At 46.9% G+C, this 23,506-nt stretch overlaps 4 protein-coding genes across 4 annotated transcripts; all 4 read right to left on the minus strand.

Moving 5' to 3' along the window:
- Positions 1–3,301: 3,301 nt before the first annotated feature.
- LOC137345931 (histone H2B, gonadal-like) lies at positions 3,302–3,804 on the minus strand. Its single transcript, XM_068009175.1, has one exon. It carries the CDS (start codon positions 3,802–3,804, stop codon positions 3,397–3,399), a length of 408 nt encoding a protein of 135 aa, XP_067865276.1. The 3' UTR covers positions 3,302–3,396.
- Positions 3,805–4,788: 984 nt separating this feature from the next.
- LOC137345932 (histone H1-like) lies at positions 4,789–5,622 on the minus strand. Its single transcript, XM_068009176.1, has one exon. It carries the CDS (start codon positions 5,509–5,511, stop codon positions 4,861–4,863), a length of 651 nt encoding a protein of 216 aa, XP_067865277.1. The 5' UTR covers positions 5,512–5,622; the 3' UTR covers positions 4,789–4,860.
- A 9,431-nt stretch (positions 5,623–15,053) lies between these two features.
- On the minus strand, positions 15,054–15,749 carry LOC137345686 (histone H1-like). The gene has a single exon (XM_068008951.1). It carries the CDS (start codon positions 15,747–15,749, stop codon positions 15,054–15,056), a length of 696 nt encoding a protein of 231 aa, XP_067865052.1.
- Positions 15,750–18,334: 2,585 nt separating this feature from the next.
- Positions 18,335–18,646, minus strand: LOC137345933 (histone H4-like). Its single transcript, XM_068009177.1, has one exon. It carries the CDS (start codon positions 18,644–18,646, stop codon positions 18,335–18,337), a length of 312 nt encoding a protein of 103 aa, XP_067865278.1.
- Between the last annotated feature and the right edge of the window lie 4,860 nt (positions 18,647–23,506).

The raw sequence follows: 23,506 nt of genomic DNA on the forward strand, positions 1-23,506 counted from the left end.
CGTAAGGGGATAAAACGGAGTCCTTTGCTGAGTACAGAACGTTCAGAACGTCAGAGAAGGGAAGGTCAGAGGGCATAGTGAAGACACGGCAAGGGGTCAGATCAGAAGGGGTGGGGTCAGAGGGAAGTGAAGGTGAAGATGGGTTTGGAAGGGCATTAGTCCCCATCAGCTGCTGGAACTGCCTTCCGTAACACCTGAAAGGAGGAAAAATAGGTTTTTGTTAAAACGTCGGATAAGATGAAGGATGAAATGAAACTGTGGAGTAGAACAGCTTTGAGATAAGGTGAGGCGGTGCTGCGGAGAGAGAGGTCCAGTGTGTACATGTGGCAGTGCATGGCACTGAGTGTGGATTTCAGGATGCTGCGAGAACAGCAGTCCGAGGAACGATACATTTCTCGGTGATATCTGTAATCCTGGGTCGATTCAAAATATGAAGGATGAAACTTCAGTTGGAATCCACGTGGAATAAGTCGGAGCTGGAGACAGTTGCTGAGGAAGGAGATGTGGCTGTGAAAACAAGTTTTGGAAGATACTTTATCAAACACCAGGAGGTAAATAGAAAGCAATGAAGGTGAACAAGGTAAAAGAGACAAACGAAAATCCCACAGAACCATAGAAAACATACAGCACAGGAGACCGTTCAGCCCGTTTAGTTTAGAGATACAGCACTGAAACAGGCCCTTCGGCCCACCGGCTCTGTGCTGACCATCAACCACTCATTTATCCTAATCCGACACTAATTCCATATTCCTACCACATCCCCACCTGTCCCTATATTTCCCTACCACCTACCTGTACTAGGGGCAATTTATAATGGCCAATTAACCTATCAACCAGCAAGTCTTTGGCATATGGGAGGAAACCGGAGCACCCGGAGGAAACCCACGCAGACACAGGGAGAACTTGCAAACTCCACACAGGCAGTACCCAGTATTGAACCCGGGTCGCTGGAGCTGTGAGGCTGCGGTGCTAACCACTGCGCCACTGTCCATGCTGGCCCCCTGGTAATTGACTTCTCCGCTTGGGGAAACAGGTCCTTCCTGTCTACTCTATCTAGGCCTCTCAAAATTTTGTGCACCTCAATTCTTGAGTGTTGTTGGATCTGGAGTCACAGAACCATAGTAAAGTTACGGCACATAAAGAGGCCATTCATCCCATCGTGTCTGCACCGGCTGAAAAAAAAACGAGCTGCCCATTCTAATCCCACTTTCCAGCACCTGGTCTGTAGCCTTGCAGGTTACAGAACTTCAGGTGCATGTCCAGGCACCTTTTAAGTAAGTTGAGGGTTTCTGCCTCCACCACTGATCTGGGCAGTGAATTCCAGACACCCACCACCCTCTGGGTGAAAAACTTTTTCCTCATGTCCCCTGTAATCCTTCTACCAATCACCTTAAATTTGTGCCCCCTGGTAATCGACTTCTCCGCTAGGGGAAACAGGTCCTTCCTGTATACTCTATCTAGCCGCCTTATAATTTTGTACACCTCAATAAAGTCACCCCTGAGCCTCCTCTGTTCTAAGGAAAACAGCCCTCGCTGATCCAATCTTTCCTCATAGCTGCAACTTTCGAGCCCTGGTAACATTCTTGTAAATCTCCTTTGTACTGTCTCCAGAGCAATTATGTCCTTTCTGTAATGTAACCAGAACTGTAGGTAACACTCCAGATGTGGCCTAACCAGTGTTTTATACAGTTGCAGCATTACATCCCTGCTTTTGAATTCTATACCTCGGCCAATAAAGGAAAGCATTCCATATGCCTTCTTCACCACTTAATCTATCTGTCCTGCCACCTTCAGGAACCTCGTCCCTCCTCGGCTTCTTCTCCACCCGGGCGGCCTCGTCCTTCTGCCCCTTGCTGAGCTTGAAGGAGCCCGAGGCGCCGCTTGCCCGTGCTCTGCACCAGCGTGCCTTTATTCACCAGGCTCCGGAGCGCCTGCTTGAGCCGCCACTTGTTCCCGGCCACGTCGAAGCCGCTGCGGCACCTCTCCTCCTGGCCAGCTGCGGGGGCTTGGAGCCCTTCCTCTTCCTGGCCGGCAGGATGTCGCTCATGGCTGGGCTTCGGGAGCTTTTCCCTCTCTCTCTCTCTCTGTCGGGAAATGAAGAGTTTCCAGCAGCCGCCGCTATTTAACCGGGTGAGCCGGACGCTGCAGTGTCAAAGACAACTCCAGGGTCTCCCCCAGCCCCCAAGACCAGGACCTGGGGGGACATCTCAAACCCTTAAAATCTTCCCAAAAAACAAACACATTTACACCGGGAGATCCCTTTTTAACAAACCGTGGACCAAGCTGAAGCCTTTCCAGACATTTTAATTCAGGACAGTTGTTCAAGTCTGGTTCTTATAACAAATTCACACAAAGGTCTCCTCCAGCTCAGCTTAAAACACCTGAAAACAAAACACACCAGAAAATTAAGCCGCCTTCTTACCAAAGTATATGTCACCTTAGAGCGATTCTGTATTTCCAGAGGGGCTCTCTCTCTCTCCCCCCTTTAAAATCCTGGTCACTACGTTTGATGAAAAGTTTCCTCAAAAATTTGAGCGTTTCTCCATCTCTTCCACTGTGGGATATCCTGGGACGTGTTGTGACTTCAAATGCCATTTGTAAATGCAAGTTGGGCAGATTTCAAATAAATAAATAAATAAATAACCTCTTACCTCCCCATCATGTTCATCTCTTCCTCGTACAATATCTTCAGGATCTAAACACGGCGTCGCTTGATAATATTCTTAGATTCATATTTCCCCCCACTTTTCCCCCACCTACAATATTGGCGGTCCGGCAACAAAGATCTTCCCTGAATACCTGGATTTCAATATCAGAGTGAATCCTTCAACTGAAATCCTTGTTCTCAAGACATGTTGGAGTGAGAGTTCTTCATTGGGCGTCACTTGTCCCATTCCCCTGTGCATTTCCCAATGTCTTCATGCAATCTTGAGTCGAAGTAAAAAGCGTGATATGAAACATATTTCATGACGAGAGCACACCGGGTGCAGTTTGGTTAGACCTTGAAAGATTAATTTGGCTGAAATCAGCGACTGCAAACGGAGATAAGAGGCTCTCATTGATGATTTAATTTGAAACTGGGACCCACCTTACATTAGACTACAGGGAGAGCACTCTCAGCAGAGTATTAAACCCAGGAAACGAAAAACTGTCTTGCAAGAAGCGATACAGTGGATCATCTACATCTATGGGCAAAAGTCCCCAGCTAGTTATCGGCTGCAGGTAGATGGTGGATTCATGCTTAACTATTGAGTTAACTCAGGAATCTGACATTGTCGTATTTTGCGAAGTTAGACACGATTAATAGCCCCACGTTCAGACCTTGTTAAGTGGCTCTTAAAAGAGCCGTTGGACGGTTTTCTACTGTCAAGTAATTGCAAGTTTCTTTCTGGGGCTCTACTTGGAGCTGGTGTATTTGGTGACCGCCTTTGTGCCCTCGGAGACGGCGTGCTTGGCCAGTTCCCCCGGCAGCAGGAGGCGGACGGCGCTCTGGATCTCCCTGGAGGAGATGGTCTGGCGCCTGGTGTAATGGACCAGGCGGGAAGCCTCGCAGGATATGCGCTCGAAGATGTCGTTGACGAAGGAGTTGATGACACTCATGGCCTTGGAGGAGATGCCCGTGTCGGGGTGGACCTGCTTCAGCACCTTGTAGATGTAGATGCTGTAGCTCTCCTTCCGGCTCCTCCGGTGCTTCTTGTCGCCCTTCCTGGACATTTTCATCGCCGTTTTCTTGGACCCTTTCTTGGAAACGGCGCCTTTGGCGCCGGCGGCCGTGACACTGGTGGAAACAGCGGCGGTCGGCATTTGCAAAACTCTTCCAAACTGCTCCGCCTCCACACTCAAATCGCCTCGCAGCAGCTATTCCCCCTCCCGCCTCAGCTCCTCCTTATATATAGGCAGTGCCATGCTAATGTGGGATTGCAGCTCACCCATTCCAATTGGCTGCTCTGCCAGCACCAGGTCAGGTCCTGGGACGACCCAGGGTAACGGAGAAATGTAGCACCCTTGGGCGATGGCAACAGTTCCTCGTTTCCCGGGGGTTTAAGCAATACCGAGAGCCGGGGGCACAACTTCGAAAGAGTTAACTTCCAAGAAACGGGGCGGCGGGAGGCTGTTCCACAGGCTCCAGTCGAGAGCAGACGCTGCTCATCCCATCCGAGTTAAAACACACACCCAGAGCCAACAAAGCTCGGCGAATCGGTGCGATCCTAAAATCGATTAATAACCAATCAGAAGTGAAGTGAAGTGAAGAGAGAAAATGACCAAAATTAATCTTGCAGCGGGTAAAGGAAAGAGAGTCATTGGAATGTATATAAAAACATGCAGGAATGGGTTAAAAGGAGACTACAAAAAAAAAAGAGGAATCATTGCAGATGCATAAACTACTAGAAAACACTTCTTTTCAGTACAGTATCTGGAGAGAAGAAGCAGAGTTTACGTTTCGGGTCAGTGACCTTTCAGCAGAACTGGCAAAGGTTAGAAATGTCAGTACTTTTTTTTAAAAAATCAGTACTTCAACATTAAGAGGGCAGTCAGAGAGAATTATAAAATGTCAAAGGGCTGGAAGCATGGAAAAAGCACAAGATGGTAAACTTTCTGAATGAATGCTTCCACATTTTCACGAACATGCTGCCTCCAAACTGGCTTGGTTTGTGAAGCTGGAAGCTTGGAGAATGGTGACTGGGTCAACCAGGCAGTTATCGCATCTACCAGAGCGAGAGCTGGATGTTCAGCACCAGACAGTTCATTGAAAGAGCGACCACACGGTATTTATATTGATTTCTCTTTTTGAAGGTGGTGGTGGCTCTGAAAAGAGCCTTTTTTGTTCACTTTGATATATTTCACACTCGGATTCCGCCCTCAGGGTTTCCCGCCTTGGACGGTGCCCTCGGAACTGCTTTCCCCTCCCGGCTGTTGCTCGGCCTCCTGCCCACCGGGCGGACCGGCGTCTGGCGCCGGCTCCCTGGCCGCTTTCCGGGGCCGCCCGACCCCCCTCCGGGGACCGGACCTGCCGCCGGTTCCCTTCGCGGCCTTTCGCCGGCCGCCGGCGGTGCCGTTCTTCTTCCGCCTGACCGGCTTGTTCTTCTCGGCGGGGGTCCTCTTCTTCTCCCTCTTAGCGGTGCCGCCGCTGGCGGCCGCCCTCTGCTGCCCGCCCCGGGGGGCGGTGGCAGTGAGGGCCGGGCGGCTCTGAATGTCCTGGCGCTGCCGGTTGATCTTGAAGGAGCCCGAGGCCCCGGTGCCCGCCGTTTGCAGCAGCGAGCCTTCGTTCACCAGGTTCCGGACCGCCTGGTTCACCCGCGAGTTGATCCGCGGCACGTCGTAGCCGGCGGCCGACAGCGCCTTCTTGACGCCGGCCAGCGACAGGCCGCGACGCTCCCGGGAAGACGACACCGCCTCCAGGATGTGCCCGGCCATGGTGGGCGCGCCCACCTGCCGCAGCTTGGGCGGGACCCTCCGCTTCCTCGGCTTCCTGCCTCGGGTGGGGCCTTCGGCCAGATCACCCGAAGCCATTTGGTCGCTGCCGGCGGCGCCTTGCCTTCTCTTCCCCAGCGGCTGCTCCGCCCTCCTCGCCGCGGGGACCGAAGCTGCCGAGCGGGCGGCGGCGGCGGCGCCTTTTCAAAGCTCAAGGCGGACGTTTTAGAGGCGAGTCCTCCCACGGGCAGAGCCGGCGCGTGCTCCCAGGGAAGGGGCGCTTTGCAGCTTCCTCGCTGTGACTGCAAAATATATAGAATAATGTAAACGTCCCGTTTGCTTGCAAGGTCTGCAAACCTTCACTGCCCACCACCCCCGCCGTGCGCGCAAATTTCCAATTGGGTTGAATTCTTCAAATCTTCAGACCCTCCCCACCTTCCCCCAGCTGCTGCATCCAGGACACGCACCCATACAGTCTAAACTCTCAACTCCCGCTTGCCTTACCCCGGTTGCATCAATGGGTTACTTTTTAAAACATACCGCGACCGGATTAAAAGGTGTATTTTTTTTCTTTCCTGTTTATTTACTCAGCGTGTAGCAAAGGGTCTCTACTATAGCGCCTTTCACGACCACAGGACCTGCTAAAGCTGTTGACAGCCAATGAAGCACTGTCTGCAGTGTCGTCACTGTGCAACAGAACTCATGATCAAAGCGACAGACAAGTCTCCTGATGAAAGGAAGGTCATTTCTCCAGCAAACACAAATATGTGCGTAAAATCGATCATAGTTATTTGCAGCAATCTGGGCTCCACTCGTGATTGACAGGAGAATTACCCAATCATCTCCATTCTGGCCGGAACTTGTAGTTTCACCATATGCAACTGAAGAGTACAGCAAGATATTTGTTCATTTCATTCATGTTCATTCATAAAATAAAATGGGACGCAGGATTATATTGACGTTGTGGCGCAATGCGAATAAGATTTTAAATTTAATCCCAAATTGATAATTAATATTCATCATGGGTTAAGTATATTGGTGCAAAGTTTGCTGCAACCCAGCATAATTTACAGTTTACACCACGGAGATGAGTTATTCCCTTGGGCTTTGCTTGCAGCATCAATACAGTTTGCTTGATTAGTCCACTTCTTCACGCGTACATGCCCATTCCCGCAGATCATTCAGGCATCGCTGGAACTTTTTGGAGTTCTTGGGAGAATATCAGAACTACAACGTACAACATCTATCTCCCTCCAAAACAGGTATACCGTTCCGAAGAAGGGTCACTGACCCGAAACGTTAACTCTGCTTCTCTTTCCACAGATGCTGCCAGACCTGCTGAGTGATTCCAGCATTTCTTGTTTTTGATACCGTTTTGGATACTGTTGAGGGAGATGGCTCACCAAGGCAAGGCAGCAGAAGCCAGGTTCATGGCACTGTGGCTGGCTCTGCTGTTCGGAAGGGCGGGAAAAAGAGTGGAAGGGCTATAGTCATCGGGGATTCGATTGTAAGGGGAGTAGATAGGCGGTTCTGTGGTCGAAAACGAGACTCCCGAATGGTATGTTGCCTCCCAGGTGCACGGGTCAGGGATGTCTCAGATCGGCTGCAGATGTTCCTGTGAAAATGAGGGATAGAAATGGCAAGATTAGGGAACCATGGATGGCAGGTGAAATTGTGAGACCAGCTAAGAGGAAAAAGAAAGCATACATAAGGTCTAGGAGGCTGAAGAAAGACGAAGCTTTGAAAGAATATCGGGAATGTAGGACCAATCTAAAATCAGGAATCAAGAGGGCTAAAAGGGGTCATGAAATATCTTTAGCAAACAGGGTTAAGGAAAATCCCAAAGCCTTTTATTCATATATAAGGAGCAAGAGGGTAACTAGAGAAAGGATTGGCCCACTCAAGGACAAAGGAGGAAAGTTATGCGTGAAGTCAGAGAAAATGGGTGAGATTTTAAACGAGTACTTTGCATCGGTATTCACCGAGGAGAGGGACATGACAGATGTTGAGGTTAGGGACAGATGTTTGATTACTCTAGGTCAAGTCGGCATAAGGAGGGAGGAAGTGTTGGGTATTCTAAAAGACATTAAGGTGGACAAGTCCCCAGGTCCGGATGGGATCTATCCCAGGTTACTGTGGGAAGCGAGAGAGGAAATAGCTGGGGCCTTAACAGATATCTTTGCAGCATCCTTAAACACGGGTGAGGTCCCGGAGGACTGGAGAATTGCTAATGTTGTCCCCTTGTTTAAGAAGGGTAGCAGGGAAAATCCAGGTAATTATAGACCGGTGAGCCTGAAGTCAGTGGTAGGGAAGCTGCTGGAGAAGATACTGAGGGATAGGATCTATTCCCATTTGGAAGAAAATGGGCTTATCAGTGATAGGCAACATGGTTTTGTGCAGGGAAGGTCATGTCTTACCAACTTAATAGAATTCTTTGAGGAAGTGATAAAGTTGATTGATGAGGGAAGGGCTGTAGATGTCATATACATGGACTTCAGTAAGGCGTTTAATAAGGTTCCCCATGGTAGGCTGGTGGAGAAAGTGAAGTCGCATGGGGTCCAGGGTGTACTAGCTAGATGGATAAAGAACTGGCTGGGCAACAGGAGACAGAGAGTAGTAGTGGAAGGGAGTTTCTCAAAATAGAGACGTGTGACCAGTGGTGTTCCACAGGAATCCGTGCTGGGACCACTGTTGTTTGTGATATACATAAATGATTTGGAGGAAAATATAGGTGGTCTGATCAGCAAGTTTACAGACGACACTAAGATTGGTGGAGTAGCAGATAGTGAAGGGGACTGTCAGAGAATACAGCAGAATATAGATAGACTGGAGAGTTGGGCAGAGAAATGGCAGATGGAGTTCAATCAGGGCAAATGCGAGGTGATGCATTTTGGAAGATCCAATTCAAGAGTGAACTATACAGTAAATGGAAAAGTCCTGGGGAAAATTGATGTACAGAGTGATTTGGGTGTTCAGGTCCATTGTTCCCTGAAGGTGGCAACGCAGGTCAATAGAGTGGTCAAGAAGGCATACGGCATGCTTTCCTTCATTGGACGGGGTATTGAGTACAAGAGTTGGCAGGTCATGTTACAGTTGTATAAGACTTTGGTTCGGCCACACTTGGAATACTGCGTGCAGTTCTGGTCGCCACATTACCAAAAGGATGTAGATGCTTTGGAGAGGGTGCAGAGGAGGTTCACCAGGATATGGAGGGCGCTAGCTATGAAGAGAGGTTGAGTAGATTAGGATTATTTTCATTAGAAAGACGGAGGTTGAGGGGGGACCTGATTGAGGTGTACAAAATCATGAGAGGTATAGACAGGGTGGATAGCAAGAAGCTTTTTCCCAGAGTGGGGGATTCAATTACTAGGGGTCATGAGTTCAAAGTGAGAGGGGAAAAGTTTAGGGGGGATATGCATGGAAAGTTCTTTACGCAGAGGGTGGTGGGTGCCTGGAACGCGTTGCCAGCGGAGGTGGTAGACGCGGGCACGATAGCGTCTTTTAAGATGTATCTAGACAGATACATGAATGGGCAGGAAACAAAGAGATACAGACCCTTAGAAAATAGGCAACAGGTTGAGATAGAGGATCTGGATCGGCGCAGGCTTGGAGGGCCGAAGGGCCTGTTCCTGTGCTGTCATTTTCTTTGTTCTTTGTTCTTCGATATATTGTGGGGAAACCCCAATTGCTTGGTGAGATGTTGGAATGCAACTGTTACTGGTCCTTTTTATTCTTCTGTATTGAATAATTTAATGCCCTCACGGTGGTGTTGGAAGACAATTCAAAGATGGTAAACCCATTATAGTTGTAACATAATCCTTTTATTATGTTTGATCAGGTCCAGATACATGCAATGTCTTTTGAAGTGGCCACACAGAGCAATAAACACAAGTATCCCATTTTCCTCTGGCTAGAGACATGACTTTGTTGGTCCTTTCAATGCTGGCTGTCTCTACAAATTGTCAATGAAGCTCAAGATCGTTATATTTCTCCAGTCGCGTATGCCACCCTTGCTGATTCATTATGGCATGACAAGTGTTATTGTGAATAAGAGCCATGAGCAAGGCCAAAGAAGCAACAGCAACAAGAGGAAAATCAACAAGAGAAATATCTTTTTTATGCAGTGAATGGTTAGTATTTGACATTCAATCATGGCTTTCAAAAGGGAATTGGATAATTATCTGAAGAGAAAACAATTTCAGGGCTATGGGGTAAAGGCAGGGGAGTGGACCTAAGCGAGTTGCTCTTGCACAGGGCCAGCATGGATACATCAGGCCAAAGGGCCTCCTTCTGTGCTGTAGCCATTCAATGATTCTATGATTAGAGCATTCAATAACTCCCACATACTTCCAGATGGTCAATTTGTTTATCATTAAGCATGCAACTAATCATCTTAACCACAACTAAAGTAGGTCAACACTGGTGACCCCAACTGGAATAGCCATTATTTGTATGGGTGCTTTGCTTTGCTAGGCTTGCACTAGGTGTTAATATTCTCTCTTGGAGCTTTCTCTTAATGTAGAGATCAGGTGTTAGTTTTCATAACAAGTTGCTAAGGACAATCCAGGTTTAGTTCAATTTTAATATGCTTTTTAAATCAGATTGTTTCGAATTTGCAACTATTTAGTTTGAAAATGCAATGGATTTTGCTGCAAGTAGGAGCAAATCAGGTCCACATGTGTCACTACTCTGTTATAAGTTTAGTGACAACCTTTACAGGATGACGTAGAAAAAAGATCGATCTACAGGGCTACAAAGTACAAAGGAGCCTTGACAGAGGCATTGAACAAGCTTCTTATGTGAACTATCCATTATTATGTAGTGCTATTTCATTAATGACAAGGCAAATCTTCTGGAGACATTTGGGAAACTGAGAAAGAAACTTGGGCTACATTCCCCAAAAGAGGCAATGGTCTTAAACAGTTAAGGACATGTATAAATTAGATCTAAAAGGAGACTGGTGAACACAGAGGTACTGATGAAAGACATAGCAGAAAAGAAGGCCTTGGTAACGATTTTTGGGTTAGTCTTGAAAAAAAAACTCTCTTTGAACATTATCTATGTGGATTCACTCTGTCCTTTACTTTCTTGTCACTCTTTTACCATATTGATGCATTACCAAACTATATTATTCCTCATAATTGTGACATATTACTGTTTAGATTGCACGCACCTAAACCACTCAACACATCCTTTAGCATCAAAGTGGTCTTCAGGAAGTTTTCATCCATGACTGATAAGCCTCTTGTAAGCAAACTGAACAAGGTGAATGTAGATCTGTAGCTACTATTACGACCAAGGCAGGAGTAATGCACTGTTAATTCAGTCCCACTACTCCACAGGCCACAGCATATTAGTAAATGTCCCCACCTACCGGAAATTAGACAAACCTAAACACTTTATTTATCCTACAGAATACATCACACCAAACCACATTCCTTTAAACAACAGCAAAATTAACTATTTATTAATAAACCAATTTTTAATGAAAATGAGATAAATACAAATGTATGAAAAGATTCTATAAATCCTTAGTCTTCCTAACCCTCATGAACATGCAGACGTTCAATTACCAATGGTTAATGGGGGAAAATAGATATATTGATTTTACAATGGCTCCTTAGGAATAATAAAATAACTGGGTTGTAGCTTCTGGTAGGATATTTCTGGATCAGTGAGGTGTCCCAGAGTCGAATAGTTAGATGCCACTCAAAGTCTCTCCAGGCAATTTTGATAAACAGTCTGTAATGGATATTCAAAGGTATTCAAAGCAATTCCTCTGCAGTAGGCATCACACAGATCTTTCAGCATCAGATCTATTTCAATTTTAAAGTAGCAGTGTTACAGTAGAAACTTTCTTGAGATTTCAGGAATTACAAAAGGCCACAGGACTCACACTTGAGGCAGAGAATTTCCAGTGACTAGAGACAATAGGAATTTTGCTACCTTCAACAATGCAGGCTTCCTGTCAGCAAAGGAGCCTTTCTCCACAAAGAGCAGCAACTCCTCTTTCTCTGGGTCTTTTCCTTTCTCTTCAGGTAGACACAGCACCAAGAGTTTTAGCTCACATTCAATAGATTTGCAACTTCTTCAAAGGTCTATAAACCTCATGAATAAATTAGAATTTTACTTGATACAGGAATTATTTTTCAGAAGAGTTTTCTGGGCTGTATTCCTGGCCAATCTCCAGCAGTAACTGAACAACCCAAAAGTGAAACTAAATTTTCAACAACAACCTAGTCACAAGATAGTCTTAAAACTTTCTGGTTGCTTGGATACAAATTGTCTTGCAGCCTGCACTTCAAATACCACAACACGTCTCTGCAGTCACTGTTCACACCATTTCCTCAGTCATAAACACAAACAGACCTCTTAGTTTAAAAAAAAAACAACGAAACTCTTATGAGACTAAACATATGCAAAGAATCGAGTTGCTTGTCTCACAGTCAAGGTAAATAGAATCTGTTTCTATGATGTTTCGATATTGGAAGAATGTTTATTTAATGAGTATGCCTGATACACTTTAAACGTGACTGTGAAATGGGAACAGGGGGAATAACAGCTTATGTAGGAGTTCCGTATTCTCCATGTTGCAGACTCCAAAGAAGCAAACAGGATAAATCTCCAAAGGTCAAAAAAGTCACTTCTGGTAGCTACTAGGCAAGGACATCTGAAACTAAATCAGACTAATGTCAGACTAGAGCTATATACACATATACGTAGAAATAAAGCTACCGGAAGACTCCTGCTGTATTAAGACAGTAAGGCCTGTTATTGTTTTTCACCTGCCCTTCAAGTTAGATTTGAACTGCCAAAAACCAAATGGAGAGGGAAGAATAGCCGACAGGGAGGTTAGGTGTGCCTTGTTGTTGAAATATAGACCTGATATATCCATGCTGGAAACAAAATGCTCGATTAAATAAGTTTTAGTCTTTAATCCAATAACTCCTGACACTCCTTCCTCTGCTTCTGGGAGTGGATGGATTGAGGGGCATACAAACAGTGGCAAGAAAAGACCCCCTAGTCTATCCAGCCTGTCTCACTCAATTCTAATATCTTATGCATTACACAAAGCAAACTCCACCCCAACTGGAAGCTATATGGTCTCCTGGACGAGGCAAAAATGCAGATAAAAACCTAGGTCAATTTTTGAAAAAGAAATCTTCTCTCTGACGGTCTAAGGTGTCCGGGACATCGTTCTCCAATAGAACCCTAACCCTAAAGTCTACACAACTCGAATTCATGAAACATTTTGCAGCATAACATATTGTAACCGCTCTAGACACCGTCTTTGAACCTAAACGTGAAAGATGCAAGACTAGGAAATGCAGAGATGTTGCCCTTAAATGACACTCATAGTGACCATTTTAATCAATTGTCTTCACAGCCTCAGTATCAAAGACTAACCTATCCCAGGATATTTCTCAGTGCTACGTCTTGAGATGAAAAGTCTCAGCTGATTTCTTTTATAAGGCTGGGCTTGATGTCAGTCGACCCATGTCTGGAGACAATTATATTTCCAGGCTTTGCTCGATATTTGTGGGTTTCCTTGCCAACTTGATCACCGTGGCCACGTTACATAGGATTACATAAGATATACGACACAGTAACAGGCCATTCGGCCCAACCCGTCGCTGCCGGCGTTCATGCTCCTCTCGAGCCTCCTGCCATCTTTCCTCATCTAAATTCATCATCGTCACCCTCAATTCCCTTCTCTCTCATATGCATGTCTACGTTCCCCTTATATACATCAATAAATAGCGTTATGTAGGTAAAGGTCTTTGCTGGTATTGTAAGTTACCAAGAGGACTGGCAATATCCTGGCTTCATTTGGTTTGTGCTGTTGCAGTTGGCATCTAAAAATTTTAAAATGGTACCAATGGTTTCAGCGTGATACCATTTGAACGATATGGTCACAGACTTGACCCATATCAATGGAGAGAAAAGTGAAGCTGGCCAGGGGATCTGACTGAGATTTGCATATTCTAGTCTAGTTTGGTGTGGACAAAAATACCCAGTTAACTATCAAAGGCTTCATTATGTTATTTGCAAAATAAACCTTTAGAGCAGGGATCAAGGACGTCCACCATAATGAGCACTTCAATGCATTTGGAAGTGCTTTAGACCCAGTGATCATGCTGCCTATTTGATTGATGATCATTTTTTTTTTGGATGAGGGAGAGGCGAAACTTTCCCTCCACGAATTGTAACTATGCAAATTTACCAATAGTGAGAGTGATTATATCTGGCGGTGAAATTTGATTTCGGCAGGGGCGCAAAACGGGCGGCCCGCTACCACCTGTTTTACGCCCCGGCGGAAGTTGAATTTCACCCGGTCTCTAATGGTGCTAGTGAAGTAGTGAGGCATGCACAAGATCATCAGATGTGCTGTTACTGGACTGGTGAGACCTAATGCTCGAGGGCAGGTTAGGCTTTTGCAAGGTGGGGGGGAGGAGGGATGAATATTGATGACTGCAACACGGCAGCGTCACACACAAACCATCTTAAGTCACTAACCATGTGTTTTTGCTGGGTGTAATGATGTGGCAGTGGACAGATGCAGAGCATGGATAAAATATAGGACCATTTGACTGGTCTCCAATTTGAATCACCTTTCTCTTATTTATTCCTCACATCAATCATGAAATTTGACCTTATATTTGGGAGGCTGACTCCAGGTGGTCTTTCACACGGATAGCCTTTTATTTGAGGTTTAGTCATCCTTAGTTTATAACCGGTTCCTGCCACCTAATGGAGACATGACAAGGCCAAGAGACCGAAAAAAATGAAAGGGCAGATGCTGACATGTTCTCGCCCGACAGTTCCCTGTCCAATGTTCACATGATAGCTGTTACTGTCTCAGTGTAGGTTAAACTTACGGCAAAATTGGCCTTTTCTCAGCTTAAGGGTGGCTGTTTCCACTTATGATCTTCGAATTAGATTTTTGTTTTGATTTAATTGATCTACTGTACAGAAGCACAATCCAAAATCCATGGAGCTATCTAATTTATATGGATTTCCTACTCCTGATTCTGGCGAATGACATCAGCATGTCAGCAAATCACTATAATTACGAAGTCTATAAGATATTAAGTTTTAAAGCAGGGTGAATGAGGGAAAGGGTTATTTTTTTAAGCCGTCAGGAAACTGCAGCGCTCAAAGCATGGGAGGAAAAAAAAACTTGGGAATGACTTAGAAACTTTATCTAATGCGACGGGACACTAGACCTGTCCTGGGTGAATGAACCAAATAAAATCAGATGATTTATCATCAGTCCTGCCGAATAGTCACTAGGAGAAAAAAAAACCCAGTTCAATGCAGCCTTTTTTCTCAGGTTAGAAGCTAAATAATTGGACTTGTATTTGGTTAATTTACGTGACCATGGGGGTTTTGATGAAAGGGTCGGTGAATGCAGGACGAGAAAGGAAACCTAATAAATAACTGGCCAAAAAGGGGCTGCACTAGGCTCACTTGTTTCCACGTGTGATTTAAAGGACCAACAGACGAGCTCATAAAATGCCTTAATTTCCCCTTTTATTAAAATCAAAAAACTTTCTTTTAACACGTGTCTGGTACATTATTTTTTTAAGATTTCTCGTGTAAGCATAATGTGTGACTTGTTCCAGCCTCCTGAGTACGAATCAATGGCTCAGGGACGAGCCGTTCCTCCGCTCGGCTGAGTGTCTGGGTGATGGGTCGGGGGTTTTGGTGGAGTCAGTCGTGGTTGTGGTGCGTGTCGGCCGCTTGGTCACCTTCCTAAACCTGGCGTCCTTTCGGAAGGCAGCGGGGCTTCTCCCCCGCCTGCCCGTCGTCCTCCTGAACCTTTTGGCCTGCTTGGGGCGCACCAGGGCTTTCCTGGCCGGCCTCCTGACCAACAGCCTCCTGCGCCGGTTCCTCCTGGCCCCCGAGAAAGAGGCCGCCGCCACCTTCCCCTCGGTGGCCGCCTTCTCCGGCTTGTTGTTGCCGCCCGGCCTGACCGAGCCCGAAGCGCCGCTGCCGGCCGTCTGCAGCAGCGAGCCCCGGTGCGCCAGGTTCTTGACCGTGCGGCCGAGCCGCGACGTGTTGCGCTCCGGGCTGTAGCCGCTGGCCGACAGCAGCTTCTTCATGGTGGTCACCGACAGGCCGCGCCGCTCCTTGGTGGCCGCCACCGCCTTCATGATCTGCTCGGCCACCGTGCAGCCGAACTTCTTGTGGCGGTAGGGCCGCCGCTTCTTCTTCACCGCCACCGCGATGTCCAGCACCTCGGCCTCATCGGGCGGGGGCGGGGGCGGGGCCGGCGGCGGCGACGAGGCCACCGGAGCGGGTCGGTCCATCCCCGCCGGCTCGTGGTCCACCATGCGGTTAGGCAGTCGCTCAGTCAATCGCTCCGCACCTCTCCTCCCGCCGGCAGCCAGGGCTGCAATGTGGAGGGCGGCCGCCGGCTCGGCGCTACTTAAAGCCGCGGTGCGGACGCGGGAGACGCAACCCGCCCGCCGGCCCGCCCGCCTTGTGCTTTCTCCCCGCCGCCAAGAGGGCGCCGCGCGCGCAAGATCGGGCGCCGGCGCCGCCGCCGCCCGCCCCCACCCCCGCCGCGCTGCCACCCGCCGCCCGGGCAGCGCCTGGCGGCTGCCAGCAGGCGGCGGGTTCCGCCCGGACGGCGAAACCCGCCCGGGAAGCCGGCCCGCCCCCGCCTTTTTTGCGCTTCCCCGGTCAGAATGCGGCGCCGACCCGCTGCTTTCGCCCCTGTTCCGCCGGGAGGTTGCAGGAGCCGGGTCGCCCTTGCTATTGCAGATGGACCCGTTGTTCCAGCGCGTTGTGGGACGTGGGAGGTTCCTGTTAAGTCTGGTCTCAGTAGCACAGGTAGGTTCCTTACATCAGGAGGGATTTTAACGGCGGGCTTTTGCCGCAAGGGAGTCGATTTTGCGGTTTACGGTTTAGCATCAGCCCCGGGTAATTCATCTCATTTGGGTTGCTTTGCACATCAGCAACGCAGAGTCTGGACTATTCAACTACCCTTTCCTTTACCCAGCCTCAAGAAGTTAGTAAAAGCAAAATACTGCGGGATGCTGGAAATCTGAAATAAAAACAAGAAAGTGCTGGAAATACTCAGCAGGTCTGGCAGCATCTGCGGAGAGAGAAACAGTTAATATTTCAGATCAGAACTGAGGGTCACTGACCTGAAACATTAACTCTCCTCTCCACAGATGCTGCCAGACCTGCTGAGTATTTCCAGCATTTCTTGTTAATAAATTAGTGTTAACTTCAAGAATTATTGTGAAATTCAACTTCGGCGGGGCACAAAACGGCCGATTTTACTTTCCAATGACCCTTACATGACCTGCCAGACTTGCAGGTTGATAGGTAAATTGGCCATTGTAAATTGCCCCGAGTATAGGCAGGTGGTAGGAGAATGGTGGGGAATGTGGGATTACTGTAGGATTAGTATAAATGGGTGGTTGATGGTCGGCACAGACTCGGTGGGCCGAAGGGCCTGTTTCAGTGCTGTACCTCTCTATGACTCTTAACTTTTCATCAGGATGTTCAGCTTCTTCTCCTGCGCCCTTAGACAGAAGCTACCTGTATCTAACCATGAATCCTTTTACCTAGTCTCCAACCACTATCTCTCGGTTGTATATTTTTCTTGTCTGTATTCTATTGTGGTGTAACAGTCAATGCTTCTCTCAACTTCTCGATTCTCCTCAGCTTCGCATACACCAATCTGCAGTTGAATCTTAGTATTTAAAGTGACCTCTCTCTCACCTCCTGGCAGCTGCATTCTCTGACGGATTTGTGTAGCACTTCCATTGCTGCCTGGGCTCTACCGAAACAGCGTGGCGAGGGGCACTGCTAGTTAAAGGCATGCTCAGGTCTGCAAATAAAACCCCCCCGACTCTATAAAACCACATCCGACCCAAGCCCGACCCGGCCCGAGTCCTTCCATTCTTACCCCCGCCTGACCCGACCCGATCCAACCATCAGGTAACTTACCGTCCGTTTTTCACTCTGTTGCTGATCTGCACAAGCTTAAAATAGCTGGTGCAAAACCACCTCTCTCGTCAAACAATTACATTAACAGGGGAGCCACTTACCTGTGATGGAGCGTGTCCGACCTGGCCCGACCCGACCCGACCCCGAATGTCGGACCTGGAAGTGCAACACCCGACCCGAACCCGACACATGTCGTCGGGTCCCATTGGGTTCAGGTCGGGTAGCAGGCCTTTACCGTTAGTTCTGCAGCACAATTCTTCAGGGATGTTGTCAGGGTCCATAGCCCTAGCTGCGTCCAGTGCTTTCAACTGTTTCTTGATATCATGTGGAGTGAATCGAATTGGCTAAAGACTGGCATCTGTGATGCTGGCGACTTCAGGAGGCCGAGATGGATCATCGACTTGGCACTTCTGGCTGAAGATTGTTGCAAATGCTTCAACCTTGTTTTGCACTGACGTGCTGGGCTCCCCTCACCCCCCCCCCCCCCCGCCCCCCCACCTCCCCTCAGTCATTGATGAGAATGTTTGTGGGGATTCCTCCAGTTAGTTATTTGTGCATCAGATGTGGTAGCTTTGATGTAATGCATTGCTTGTGGGATCACTTAGCTCTTATTATACGCTGCTTCTGCAGTTTAACATGCAAGTAGTCATGTTGCAGCTTCATTAGGTTGCCACCTCATTTTTAGATATGCCTGATGCTGCTCCGAGCATGATGGAAATGGTAGTGAGGAATATGCTGGGCCATGTGTTTAGATTGCGGTGGAATGCAATTTTGCTAGCTATTCTAATCCCACCCGGAGTGAAGATGATTCTTGGCCACATGGATTCAACTTAGTAATTGGATTTATATTACATTGGGGTTTCCCGTTATCAAGCGATCTCGAATCCGTAAGGCATGCATCTTTTCTAACAATTGATGGCTCTTAAAAGAGCCTTTCCGCTGTGGTCATCAGTTTTCAACCACCGAATCCATACAGGGTTCGTCCATGACGCTTTAGAGCGTAAATCACGTCCATGGCAGTGACTGTCTTGCGTTTCGCGTGTTCGGTGTAGGTGACCGAATCCCTGATGATACTTTCCAAAAAAACTTTTAAAACCCCGCGAGTTTCCTCGTAGATGAGGCCAGAAATACGTTTAACGCCCCCACGACGGGCCAAACGCCGAATTGCAGGCTTGGTGATACCCTGGATATTATCTCGGAGCACTTTACGGTGACGTTTAGCACCCCCTTTACCCAGCCCTTTGCCACCTTTGCCTCTACCTGACATTCCGGCAAAATATATTAATAGTGAGTACATTGCGGCCGACTTCACTTTATACCATTGTTGCGGACCTGGTTGAACAACGAAAGAGGGGCGGAGTCAAATGACATCGCGCGATAATTGGCCTTCTCTCCGTCAAAACGTTACACTCAATGTTTCAAACATGCAGAATAAACATAGTTTAAACTAGTCTTCAGTACCTTGCTCTATGGCAGCGAGGCCTGGACAACGTACGTCAGCCAAGAGCGACGTCTCAATTCATTCCATCTTCGCTGCCTCCGGAGATCAGGTGGCAGGACCGTATCCCCAACACAGAAGTCTTCGAGGCGGCCAGCATCCCCAGCTTATACACACTACTGAGTCAGCGGCGCTTGAGATGGCTTGGCCATGTGAGCCGCATGGAAGATGGCAGGATCCCCAAAGATACATTGTACAGCGAGCTCGCCACTGGTATCAGACCCACCGGCCGTCCATGTCTCCGCTTTAAAGACGTCTGCAAACGCGACATGAAGTCCTGTGACATTGATCACAAGTCGTGGGAGTCAGTTGCCAGCGTTCGCCAGAGCTGGCGGGCAGCCATAAAGGCGGGGCTAAACTGTGGCGAGTCGAAGAGACTTAGCAGTTGGCAGGAAAAAAGACAAGCGCAAGGAGAGAGCCAACTGTGTAACAGCCTCGACAAACAAATTTCTCTGCAGCACCTGTGGAAGAGCCTGTCACTATAGAATTGGCCTTTATAGCCACTCCAGGCGCCGCTCCACACACCACTGACCAACTCCAGGCGCTTACCCATTTCTCTCGAGACAAGGAGGCCAAAGAAGAAACAAAGAATAATCTGTTGATCTATAGTAGACTTAAAAAATCCGCGATGACACGAGAGTAATATGCATAACTTTTATGGAAAACACATTTATTCTGACATACTAACAACACAATAAATGCATATTTTAAAGCGAATCTCAGACTCATATTCGCATCTTGAGGTTCAAATTCAAAAGTAAATGCCAGAGGAGTATCACCAAAAAAAGTAGCACAAAACACCACAAATTATCTTTCGTTTTCCTCGCTCTCCAAGAATAATAATTTCCTTCTCCCTTCCAGCAACTACCCTTTTTCCCTTACATGTACTGTACTTTCTAAAGGAAGAAACTTAACTCTCAAGATATCAGTTGAAGTGAAAATAACTGGGCAACTCTATTATTGCCAATGTAATTTTTAGCATGGCATCTTTACTTGCCTTATTGCACAGCTCTAGAACTCTTTTTTTCAGTTTATTGTTGGCCGCACCATCCTGGTTTTCATGAAAATCACACATTTCAAAAGCTAAAGCTGCTTTCAAGTAGCGTGGCTTCCTCCTTTGAAAATTTGGACAGTTTTACCAATTGACCTCTCAACTCCATCAGGATCAATTCCATCCAGAACTTGAATAGAACTTCCAACTCCAGAGAGGTCTTCAATCACTGTCATTGTGATCCTGAAGTGGATATAAGGAAAACAAAAGTTTGACATTATTTAGGCATGCATTCTTACATCTTTAACACCATATCTCAATATAACGTTTTGGGCTTTCTCTGTTTTGTTTAAACTATTGTGGCAGATTGTCCCTCTGATTTTCCCTGCCTTGTTCCTCCTGACGGCCAAATACAGCATTTCTCCTGCATCCTCAGCGATTGACTCAAAATTCGCTGCACTGCCTCCCAGTCTCTAATTCTTATCAAGGACCTGGATTTGGTTGAATTTCGTGTTCTGTGGCCTTTCTTTCCTCCTCTACAGGCGCTTAAAACCGTATGTTACATAACCACTATTCTTGTATCAACACTTCCCTTCAACCGTGGGGCTCTAGCCCTTGGTGACCTAGATGACACATAAAGGGAACACCCAAAAACATTTCGACGTGGATTGCAGGTCGGTTAGAAACATCGAGAAACTGGCAAGAAAGTTTTAAATATGTGTAATTGTATGTTTTAAAAGATAAAGATGCTTGATTTGACATGCACATCGCTGTGAAACAAAAGAAAAATATAAGAATAAATGCTACCATTTCATTATTGACATCTGCAATTTAGGAATTAAGGTTAGGATCAATGGTTAGAGCTTAGTGGTTAAGGTTAGGAATTGAGACTAGGGTGTTAGGTTTAGGAGTTAGTGGTTGGGGTTTTAAGCGTTAGGATTATTGGTTAAGGGTTAGCGGTCAGGATTAAGTTTAGATTTAGAAATGGCTCTTAACAATGCTGTTGTCACTAGACGCCTCCACCAAGTAAACCAGAATGTGGACACACTTACACTAACTATTACGTTATCAGGCAACTGAGAATGGAGCTTAAACTATATTAGTCCATATAACTTAATTTAATGCATCCAAACTGTTTTTGTACCATGTTTATTTGGTTGAGAATGAAAGTGCTAAGTGTCTGACCTAAAAGTTGATGTTCAGTTTCTCTTTGTTGCTACGAAATTCTCATTGTCATGGAAAAATTATAGTCAGAGGGACCTTGGTGTACTTGTCCATAGATCACTGAAGGCAGCAGCACGGGTAGATAAGGTGGTTAGGAAGGCATAGGGGATACTTGCCTTTATTAGCCGAGGCATAGAATATAAGAGCAGGGAGGTTATGACGGAGCTGTATAAAACGCTAGTTCGGCCACAGCTGGAGTACTACGTACAGTTCTGGTTGCTACACTATAGGAAAGATGTGATTGCACTGGAGAGAGGGTGCAGGGGAGATTCACCAGGAAGTTGCCTGGGCTGGAGCATTTCAGTTTTGAAGAAAGGCTGAAAAGGCTGGGGTTGTTTTCCTTAGAGCAAAGAAGGCTGAGGGGGGACATGATTGAGGTATACAAAATTATGAGGGGCACATATAGGGTGGATAGGAAGAAACTTTTTCCCTTCGTGGAGGTGTCAATAACCAGGGGTCATAGATTTAAGGTAAGGGGCAGGAGGTTTAGGGGGGATTTGAGGACAAAACATTTTCACCCAGAGAGTGGTTGAAATCTGGAATGCACTGCCTGGAGTGGGTTCATCAGCAAAACTTCCCGGTAAAAATCTGGGTCCTTCAGCAGATTAGCTCTAAACATCCCAGTGAAAAGGTTTCCCAGACCAGCCCTGCAGGATCTGCGAGATTTGCAACATCCCAGAATTTAGGGACTGAGGGGCAATTTTAGGTGTGAGGACATTGCAGCTGAAATCGCACTGAGAGCACTGCTACGCCCGCTGCTTTATTTTTTTTATAAATATAACTTCAGCACAAGTGACACAATGAACCGTTTGGGAAAGGTGGACTGCAATGCTGGCATCGAGTTAGTATTTTCAGAAAAGGAAACGATGCCAATGCCGACGGAAAACACGGTGCAACGGCAAGAAAGGCGCCTGACAATGAAGTAAAATGCGTTGAGGAGAATTTAAACAAAAAAAAATGCTTCCTTGTATTGTTTGTTCCTGGGTGTTGAAATATGCTGGCCTATTAATGTGAGTCAAATATTATCATTGTGCAGCTGCCTGGTTTTGCCTCTGCAGACGTGCATTGACGCCATTGGTTAAATCAATGCTGCCTTCTGATTGGCTATCGCTGAACAGTTTTGGGGACATTTTCAATCCGCTTATGCAAATGAAGTTTCCCGATTACGTCACAAACGGTTTGCCGTTGGCCGTTGGGATTATTTGAATTTTCAAAACTGCGCACGCGCATGAGTTGAACTGCCCAAAGAAGTTGTCAAAAAACTGAAATATGTTCAAAACATTTCTCCAAACTTGTTCATTATTTTATTTATTTAGAGATACAGCACTGAAACAGGCCCTTCGTCCCACCGAGTCTGTGCCGACCAACAACCACCCATTTATACTAACCCTGCAGTAATCCCATATTTCCTACCACCTACCTACACTAGGGGCAATTTATAATGGCCAATTTACCTATCACCTGCAAGTCTTTGGCAGTGGGAGGAAACCGGTCACCCGGCGAAAACCCACACGGTCACAGGGAGAACTTGCAAACTCCGCACACGCAGTACCCAGAACTGAACCCGGGTCGCTGGAGCTGTGAGGCTGCGGTGCTAACCACTGCGCCGTCACTGCTAAGGATCAAATTGCCAGCAATACACCTTTATTATTATTGAACTTCAGGAGGGATTTTCTCCTCCCCCGTGATCTATATTTAGTCTAAGCCCTTTGCCCCATATTCTGACTTTGAAACACTTTGAAGTGGCATTCAGAGCACACCAGGAAGTTACTGATCCTTCTCTTTCTCCAATGCCTTCAAGTGTATGGTCGCTACGCAACTCCATGGCTATTTCCTACTTCATAGAAAATCATACAAAGTTTGAGGCACAGAAAGAGGCCACTTGGCCCATCGTGTCTGCGCGGCTGTAAAACGGGTCACCCAGTCTAATCCCACCTTCCAGCATTTGGTCCGTAACCCTGCAGGTTATGGCACTTGAGGTGCACATCCAGACACCTTTTAAATGAGTTGAGGGTTTTTGCCTCTACTCCCCTAACAATGACTCCATCCCACTTTCTGGGTGAAAAGATTTTTCCTCGTTCCCCCCTATAAACTTTCTACCAATTACTTTAAATCAATGCGCCCTCGTCACTGACCTCTCCTAAGATGAATAGGCCCTTCACCTCCATTCTATCCAGGAACCTCACAATTTTGTACATTTCAATCAGATCTCCCCTCAGTCTTCTCTGTTCCAAGGAGAACAACCCCAGCCTATCCAATCTTTCCTCACAGCAGCATTTTTCCAGTCCCGGCAACATCCTCATAAATCTCCTCTGTACCCTCTCTGGTGCAATTATATCCTTTCTGTAGTGAGGTGACCAGAACCAGCTGATTCAATTCACTCCATGTGTTATCAAGAAATGGCTGAGGGCACT

This window comes from Heterodontus francisci, chromosome 29, assembly GCF_036365525.1.
Source record: "Heterodontus francisci isolate sHetFra1 chromosome 29, sHetFra1.hap1, whole genome shotgun sequence".
Classification (NCBI taxonomy): Eukaryota; Metazoa; Chordata; class Chondrichthyes; order Heterodontiformes; family Heterodontidae; genus Heterodontus; species Heterodontus francisci.